Source organism: Thalassophryne amazonica, chromosome 2 (genome assembly GCF_902500255.1).
Source record: "Thalassophryne amazonica chromosome 2, fThaAma1.1, whole genome shotgun sequence".
Lineage (NCBI taxonomy): Eukaryota > Metazoa > Chordata > Actinopteri > Batrachoidiformes > Batrachoididae > Thalassophryne > Thalassophryne amazonica.
In genome coordinates, this window is record NC_047104.1 from 142347563 (window position 1) to 142357472 (window position 9910).

The 9910-nt window shown below is 41.6% G+C and overlaps 1 protein-coding gene across 1 annotated transcript in view; it reads left to right on the forward strand.

Moving 5' to 3' along the window:
• Nucleotides 1–9532, forward strand: part of pla2r1 (phospholipase A2 receptor 1) — a 115601-nt gene extending 106069 nt beyond the window's left edge. The window contains exons 29-30 of the mRNA XM_034195243.1: nt 4891–4923; nt 8899–9532. Of these exons, the coding sequence (XP_034051134.1) occupies nt 4891–4923; nt 8899–9116 (251 nt within the window). The 3' untranslated portion in view covers nt 9117–9532. The remainder of the gene's footprint in view (nt 1–4890; nt 4924–8898) is intronic.
• The last annotated feature ends 378 nt before the right edge of the window (nt 9533–9910 follow it).

Below are 9910 nucleotides of genomic sequence, written 5' to 3' on the forward strand. Positions count from 1 at the left end.
AGCTCAAAATTGAACTCAGGTGCATCCTGTTTCCGCTGATCATCCTTGAGCTACACCTTAATTGAAGTCCACCTGGGGTAAATTCAGTTGATTGGATGTGATTTGGAAAGGCACATGTCTATCTACATGTAAGGTCCAACAGTTGACAGTGCACGTCAGAGCACAAACCAAGCATGAAGTCAAAGGAATTGTCTGTAGACCTCTGACACAGGATTGTCTCGAGTCACAACTCTGGGGAAGGATACAGAAACATTTCTGCTGCTTTGAAGGTCCCAATGAGCACAGTGACCACCATCATCTGTAAATGGAAGAAGTTCAGATCCACCAGGACTCTTCCTAGAGCTGGCCGCCTGTCTAAACTGAGCGATCGGTGGAAAAGGGCCTTAGTCGGGGAGGTGAACAAGAACCAATGGTCACTCTGTCAGAGCTCCAGCATTTCTCTGTGGAGAGAGGACAACCTTCCAGAAGGACAACGATCTCTGCAATAATCCATCAATCCAGCTCGTATGGTAAAGTGGTCAGACGGAAGCCACTCTTTAGTAACAGGCACATGGCAGCCCACCTAGAGTTTGTCAAAAGGCACCTGAAGCACTCTCAGACCATGAGAAACAAAATTCTTTGGTCTGATGAGACAAACTTTCTGGCTTGAATGCCAGGCATCATGTTTGGAGGAAACCAGGCACCATCCCTGCAGTGAAGCACGGTGGTGGCAGCATCATGCTGTGGGGAAGTTTTTCAGCGGCAGGAACTGGGAGACTAGTCAGGATTGAGGGAAAGATGAATGCAGCAATGTACAGAGACATCCTGGATGAAAACCTGCTCCAGAGCGCTCTTGACCTCAGACTGGGGCGGCAGTTAAAACACTGGGAGAACACGCAAACTCCACACAGAAAGGACCAGGTTGGTTCATCTTTCAGCAGGACAATGACTCTAAGCACACAGCCAAGATATCAAAGGAGTGGCTTCAGGTCAACTCTGTGAATGTCCTTGAGTGGCCCAGCCAGAGCCCAGACCTGAATCTGAGTGAACATCTCTGGAGAGATCTGAAAATGGCTGTGCACCTATGCTCCCCATCCAACCTGATGGAGCTTGAGAGGTGGTCCAAACAGAAATGGGCAAAACTGCCCAAAGATAGGTGCGGCAAGCTTGTGGCATCATATTCAAGAAGATTTGAGGTTGTAATTGCTGCCAAATATGCATCAACAAAGTATTGCGCAAAGGGTGTGAATACGTATGTATACATGATTTCTTAGTTTCTTATTTTTAATAAATTTGCAAAAATGAAAAAAAAAATTTTTTCATGTTGTCATTATGGGGTGCTGTAAGTAGATTTTTGAGGGAAAAATGAATTTACTCCATTTTGGAATAAGGGTGTAACAACAAAATGTGTAAAAAGTGAAGAACTATGAATACTTTCTGGGTGCGCTGTACACGTGCTAATTTGTTAACTAAATTGTTAATTGTACTCTCCTTTCTGACATGTCTCTGCACAACTCTTTCTAATCCACATAGAGACCAGTGCTGGTAAAACACTCTTGCAAAGAAATGTGTATTCGGTGTTTCGCAGTTTTGAATCTCGCATCATCTCTCGGTCTGTGACTCACGCGAGAGGTGAGTTTCAGCAGAGTTCCAGTGTCACACAATGGTCGAATGGTCCCCCCTAAAAATCAGTCCACCCTGCCTTCTCTGTGCATGCATCATTAGCTGCGGTTCCCTGGTTATCATCTCGTTTCACCTTGAAACTGCACTCCAGTCATCATCTATCTCAGCGACAGATATCTGAAACTTTTCTACAACAATCATTTCCAAATAAATTCAGCATTATTTCATCATAAAAGATGAATGAAGCAATCAGAGCACCGTAGCTACATGAGCTACTAGCTGATGCATTCACTGCACGTCGGTCATTGTCACCGATTATCGCCTCGTTTCTGCTTAAAACTGACTTCAGAATGATTTAAGATGTTTTACCTTGTCATCTGATGGTTAATAATCCCATTAATCCATTTGATCGCTTTGGTTGAAGAGGGTCCTTCTCAGACGAGCTGCTGAGCTCTGAAATAATGCATGCACAGTGGAGGCCGGGCGGACCAATTTTAAGTGCCCCTTCACACATAGTGCGAAGTTTGGTCAACGTCTGGTCGATTACGGCGAAACAGCTCGAAATTAGCGCACCACGAAACATTGCACCGACGGGCAGGCATGCACGAACCCAGTGCGAGAGTTTGTGCATGCGCCGGTGTCTTTCAAGCAGTCACAGTGCCAGATCCAGCACATGGCGCTGCTTATGTGGAAGAAATAAAAACCAGCTGGTACATATGGGACCACATCACGACTCTTATGTGGAATAAAAAAAAAACAAAAAAAAAAACAGCTGGTAAATGTGGGATCACATCGCGCTGCTTATGTGGAATAATAAAAAAAAGAAAAAACATCACTGGGACACGAACTTGCGCCTTTCAAAAGCTCTGGTTGCCAGTCAGCGACTTTACCACTGCAGGAATCTGCCTCATATCAGGAAGGACATGGGAATATTACAAAAAAAAGTTAAAATCTCACTCCATATAAAAACACTGCATTTATCAAGCGAGCAATACAAATATGATCCATCTGTTCCTCTGGTGATGACCCATGGTCACAGACATACAGTCATGAAGTGACATGAATGAGAAGCAGTGTGCTTTGATATCCAGTGCGTCCTGACACGTGTGTCTTGTGGACGTTGCGCCGCAGCACAGACACCATGTTATGTGGAACAGAGCTCAAGTGGGTGACGTAACGGTCAGATCGCCCGCTGAGTGTTCTGATCTGACGGTCCGTTTCAACTTGGCAGGCTGTCAGTGTCCACTCCGTGCGCGTTCTCACTGGCTGCAGCTTGTCGCCACAGCGATATATGTTTTTATTTATATCCACATACAGTAGTGTTCAGAATAATAGTAGTTCTATGTGACTCAAAAGATTAATCCAGGTTTTGAGTATATTTCTTATTGTTACATGGGAAACAAGGTACCAGTAGATTCAGTAAATTCTCACAAATCCAGCAAGAGCAGGCATTCATGATATGCACACTCTTAAGGCTATGAAATTGGGCTATTAGTAAAAAAAAAAGTAACATGTAACAATAAGAAATATACTCAAAACCTGGATTAATCTTTTTAGTCACATAGCACTACTATTATTCTGAACACTACTGTAAATACAGCAATCAGACAACCGCGCCTCACAGTGGACAGTTGTTAGTCCATGTCTGTCCAAACACAGTAGGTGTTGTGTTGCTGGAATGTCCAGAATGACCAATCACCACAGCTGCATCTGTCATAGCCACACCTCCTGTCAGTTCTCAGCGCACAGACCAAAGCGACAGTCATGTGGAACTTAGACAAATTTCTCTGCCAGTACGATAGTCGTCGTCTGCAGTCTGCTATCGTGTGAAGAGTGCGACTGGCCACACATTTTCTAAGTGCCATGCGAGCGGTGTTAGATGTTTGTGCGTGTCACTTGGAATTTGGCTGACACCTGCCACGAGAGGGTGCGATGGGTTTGCACAGCGCACAATTTGTCTTTCAGCCACTGGTGTGCGCAAATAGTTGTAGCAACAGGTGTATGAGGTGTTAGAGACAGGGACAATTTGACACGGTTTGCACACGATTCCTGTGTCATGTGCACTAACTGCTCACTTCATCCAAACAGCACTATGTGTGAAGGGGCCCTTAGGGGCTTACTGTTTAGTCTGCCACACCGGAACTCTGCTGGCACCGCGGTACATTCTGGGAAGCACAGGGGGCCGCTGGGAGCATTATGGGAAACATTAAAGTACTGTATCGTAAAACAGAAATTGTTCTAAATAAGAAGATTTAAATGAGAAGTTTAGTTTTTTACAAAAACAGTGTTAGCAGTCAAGCCTGTACGTGCTGCATTCACATTTACCGATTTAATCGTATGTTAGAAGTCCCATTTTCAAAAACATGCCTAAAAGAAAATACATTGGTATCACAGAATCAATAGGGCAACTGCACTAGAGCTCTAAATGAACTTGGAACCCTGTTTTTCCAAACCTTAAAGTTGCTTTGGGTAGTTAATATTATTAACATATTCATGCATTTTATGATTACTTACATCTTACAGTATAATGCTGGTGATATTATTCCTGAGTTTTAAGAAAAGCCCAGGCATGTACCCTATAAAGTGCAGTTGATAGATAGATGAAACAATTGCAGGCAATGGAGGAGCAGGTGTGATTGAAGTTATGTTAATTTAACATATATGCGTTACCTTTACTATAAGGACTATTTACCACAGGGTTGCTTTAAGCTGGTTCAGAGATTTAGTATCATTAACATGTATAGAATTAAAATAGTTGGTTGTTGGCATTATTTCTGTGTAGGCTTTCAGTTGTCCAGGTGGTTTCCATAGTAGAGAAGCTTGAATCTTCGACTGGACTGGGTTGCTTGACGCGAGGACGTTTCGCTTCAAATTGCAGAAGCTTCCTCAGCTAAAATTCTTGCTCTGGTAGTCTGACTTCTGTCTTGACTCTTGTAGAGAAGAAGGCATTAGTTTGTTGGTGTTTTGCACGGGCATTGGATTTTTAACTCTTGGGGTGGTTGCTCTGTTTATTGTCATGCATTAGCTTCAAAACGAATTTTCCTTAAGGATTTCTCTCAAACAGAGCAATCGTCAGTACTGAAGAAGCGAATAGGGATCACCAAAAACATGATCGTCACGCTGATGCTTTGCGTCTCTGCAGTCAGACAGTTTGAGGATGAACAAATATTTTGCCACAGTGAAGAATTGATGTCAGTGCAGATTTCTTCTTGTGCTCATTCCGTATGGTCTGAACAGCAAATGTTGTTCCAGTCCTTATTGAATTTAACTTCATGTTTTCTCTTGCAGCAATATCTGAGGTGGAAGTGCAACCACTAAAAGGTAAAGGTCCTTTATTTTCATGTTATTAGATTAAAAACCTTTTGGTGTATGTTGTGAAGATGTGCTAGCAACTCAATGAGGTTGTGGTACACAGTTGAAGACAATAACACTCACATTTTACAGGATGTCTCATATTGTGCAATGTGCTGTCCAGGGACAGACATGAAGCATTTTGTCCTACTTACCAGTAGGACAAGTGGACAACACTTTCACACCAAATCAAACCGTTATGAGACCTCCTGCCCAGTCCCCAAGAATATGATTTTAAAAACGCCCAAATTGAAGTTAGCCTGTTAGCTTATCTAGATAAGCTACGGGCACGTTCAGGCTTCTTTCGTTGCAACTGAGTCTGCGCTCTACCTCTTTATCATTTATGGGTTTGTCTTGATGGATTAATGGGATTATTAACCATCAGATGACAAGGTAAAACTTCTTACATCATTCTAAAGTCAGTTTTGAGCAGAAACGAGGCCGTTTTAAGCAGAAATGAGGTGATAATCCTTGAACCTCGGCTAATGACGCATGCGCAGTGAAGGTAGGGCGGAGCGATTTTTAGGGGGACCGTTTGGTCTGTGACAGCGGAACAGCCGATATGAAGCCCAAGTCTGGGCGTCGCCATGTTGACAGCAGTGGCACGATGCACTCATTAATGCATAAAGGGGTGGAGCATAAATGGCTCCATGTGTGATGGAAGAAGCCTGAACACACCCCTCTCTTCAACAGGTGAACCTCTGTGTTTATTAAATCATGTTTTTAGGGACTGTGCAGTGATTCTCCTCACGATTTGCTTTGGTGTGCACATTCTGAGCTGCTGATTTCCTCAGTAATCGTGCATTAGCGGGGCTTAGCGGATCAGGCTGCGCTAACATCTTTAGCGTACAACATTAAATAAGATGGGCATTTCATTGAGCACAAATATTTCAGCTGGGACTGTTGGTATGTTTCACCACACAAGTCAGATTATTCCAGTTGTTTGTAATAAAATACTCAAAATAACAGACACAGCCCTCCAAAAGAGACAGCAGCCGCATCAAGCAACCTCTGAGCTAAAGACGCCACGAGAGGCAAAGACACTCTGCACTTGGCAAAGCCCATGCCCCTAATTTTACAGAACTTTATGTTCTAAAAGTTAATAAACTAAGAAGTTAGAAAAAAAAAAATCACCCCCGCACAGTTGTCATGGAGGAGGAAACTGTTTTTTGTACCAGGTAAATGGACTCCATTTATATAGCACTTCTCCATCTGCATCAGAAGCTCAAAGCACTTTACAATTATGCCTCACATTCACCCGTTCACACAGACACACACACACACACCAATGTCAGGGTCACACACACACACCAATGTCAGGGTGCTGCCATGCAAGGTGCTCACTACACACAAGGAGCAACTAGGGGACTAAGGACCATGTCCAAGGGCCCTTAGTGATTTTCCAGTCTTGTTGGGTTTTGAACCGAGGATCACCTGGTCTGAAGCCCAATGCTTAACCACTAGACCATCACCTCCAGGCTGTAAAGATATTTATTTCTGCTCTAAAGTTGGACATTTTAACACAGAGTCCTATGGGAATGTGCTCAGTTTTGGAGCCAACCTCAAGTAGTCAGTCAAGGAACTGCAACTTTTTGTGCTTCTGGTAGGGTTTCATGTGAGGCCGTCAAAGTTTACTGCTTGATTTTTACATACAGCTGTCACTGGTTCAGCAAATCTGAAGGAAGGCTTGAAGTGTTCCTGGTAGTTCTTGCGGTACACTACATTAACGACACTGTTAAACTAACAACCACAATAACATTTAAAACCCCAAAATGCCAAACTCCCATGGTATATTATAGCACAATGTACATTGTTGTTAACTAATCGCAAATGTTCCAAAAATATCAGTCCTTATCAACTTTCCATTTACCTGTGTTCACCTTTGACCCAAAATACATGAGCATACCACATAGCAAATGTCAGCTGTTCTCAGTTTGTCTGTGATCAAAGCCATACACACACATGCATGCACACAGGGGCCACTTGGCTTTTATAACAGAGATATCGAAACGTGTGTTCTGCATTTTACATCACCATTCTTAGCTTCATAGCGAAGTAGAGCAGAGAAGGATATTCTTTCACCAAAACTTAAATATAAAATCTACACTGAAAAAAGTGAAACATCAGTACACTTCATTCAAAGTACTTATTTACATTGGTCAAATGGAAAATTGTGGTTTCCAGTTTAACCCTCTGGGGGCCGACGCCGTCATATACAACAGCTGAGTACAAGTTTTACTAAATTATAAATAACTTTTTAATGATATGAGATAGAAACATACTTTTTTTTTGCTGAAAAGTGAACTCCGCGGACTTTCGACCCAGCCATCCACTATGTTTGTACTCCTCATAGAAGCTGTGCGATGATGTGTGCAATGTGAGTGTCCAATCGGAACTGGTTCACCGTCACATGGTTTTCCAATATCCAATCGTAGGGCAGAGCAGTCTCACATGATATCCCAAAGATTGTTAGGAGCAGCAATATGTTACAAAAGCGCAGCGTTGCGCATATGAATGAAGTGATCAGCATAAGAGGGTCTCATACAACCTCACGTGGTGGACCAAAGAGTGTCACTGCTAGGAATCCAAGAGGGAGTCAACTCCATAGAATTAAAAAGTTTGTGTTGTAAGACTTTGTATAATAGCAGACAGAAATTGCTTTGAGATGTGGCATAAAGACAAACAAAGCGCATAGACTTTTTTGTATATGTTGTTCAAAATGTGCATTTGTGTTTATTGATAGAACATTTATTTTGTAAATTCTCTTTGTACAAGACCCCAAACTACCTTTATAAAGTGTCAGAATAGTTGTTTATTATAGTTTGCTGTGTGTTTTGAATAAATGTGTGTGAAAATTATTTTCCGCTTTATTTTTTCCATTCTTATTTCTGATTGTAAACCTTTATTACACTTATAAAAACACCACTATAGCATAAATATTCTGAAAGTACAGGTTGTCCTGAAAAAAGAGACATAAAACTTGATTGATGCAGGGAGAGCTGTTAACAGCAATAATAAAACATTTATGCCAGGCGAGTGAACTGTCCAAAAAATGCCCTCGGACCCCAGAGGATTAAATCTGCTGGAATCACTTTACCAAATCATAAATATACATTGTGGAAAAACTAACAAAAATTAGCTGTAACAAATTACATAAATGCTTTAAAGTTGATACAAAGTATCATTTTTTTCAGTGTATGGCAGTTTGTAGCTAAACTTTCAGGTCTTCTTATTAAGAAAACCCTCCCCTATACCACTTTATCATGAATCTCTATAACTGGTGATACAAAATGCAAAATATGCACTGTGCACAATTTCTCCAATCACAACCACATAAGCCTGTAACTTCTTCTGGGTTGTCTGGGTGGCTTTCTTCACTCTTCTCCTTCTGACACAGTCACTCAGTTTTTGAGAACTGTCTACTCCACACAGATTTACCACAGAGTGCCATATTGTTTGTATTTCTTTGTAATTGATGCAAATAAAGTCCGAAACATATTCAGTGGCAGCTTCGCCATCAGAGAGCCTCGTCCACAAACTACCACAAAAGACTCCAAGCTGTCATTGATGTTAAAGGGGGCAACACACGGTATTAAGAACAGGGGGATGTAAACATTTGATCAGGGTCATTTGGGTCGTTTCTGTTGTCATTATAATTTAAAAAAGAGTAAACAGTTGTTTGACAAAACAAATGGCTTCACCCAACCACTAACCATGAGTGGAAAAAAAGTTTTTATGTTATCATTCATATTCTCTGAGCAATGCCCCCCCCCCCAAAAAAAAAATCTAATATTCCGCCACGGGTATGTAAACGTTTGAGCACAACTGTATAGTCTTGAATGTGTGTTATGTGGCATTTATGTGAATCGTAGCATGAATTAAATGTAATTACCTGAAATCCATTATGCATCTTCAGAAGGCTCCATGTGCGTCTGTGTGTTTCAGATTTCCATCACGGCATCGTGTCCACTGCCGTGCTGGTGGCTGTCCTCATCTTTGTCCTGCTGGCAGGAGTTGTGTGGTTTGTCTACAAGAGGAATGTTGTACGTTTTCACAGACTGCCGACACTCGGCAGCGCCTATTACAGACAAAGCAGTTCACAGGGGACAGACTCTGATGGAAACGTGCTGATCACAGACTTGGAAGCTCCCCCAGGAGAATAGTGCAGAGTGACTCCATCTATTTTTTTGGTTGTTGATGTGTTTTTCCTTCATCATTCCGCCGTCTGGTGCGGATGGCACATTATGTTCTCAGGCTGTGATGCTGATTGCTCAGGATAGAGGTGACATGATGACAGGAAGTACCATTTTTGTGCATATAAGTTTGGGATTTCATCACTGGGCAAATTGATTGCGAAGCAAATGTTTTTGTTGTCAACAAAGAGCGTGTAAATGTATTTTGAAATCCAATAACAGTATCTGTATTTAAAAGTTTTATAAGTCGCGTGAGAATAATGTCAGAGACCTTCAACCTCATTAAAAAAAAGAATGGACCGAACATGAAATAGTGAAGTTGGGACGTGTAAAATGTAAATAAACACAGAATACAATGATTTGCAAATCCTCTTCAACCTATATTCAATTGAATACACCACAAAGACAAGATATTTAATGTTCAAACTGATAAACTTTATTTTTGTGAAAATATTTGCTCATTTTGAAATGGATGCCTGCAACATGTTTCAAAAAAGTTGGGACGGGGCAACAAAAGACTGGGAAAGCTGATGAATTCTCAAAGAACACCTAATTTTAAACAGGTGAGTGTCATGATTGGGTATAAAAGGAGCATCCCAAAAAGTCTCAGCCGTTCACAAGCAAAGATGGGGCGAAGATCATCACTTTGTGAACTGCGTGGAAAAAATAGTCCAACAGTTTAAGAACAATGTTTCTTAACGTTCACTTGCAAGGAATTTAGGGATTCCATCATCTACAGTCCATAATATAATCAGAGGATTCAG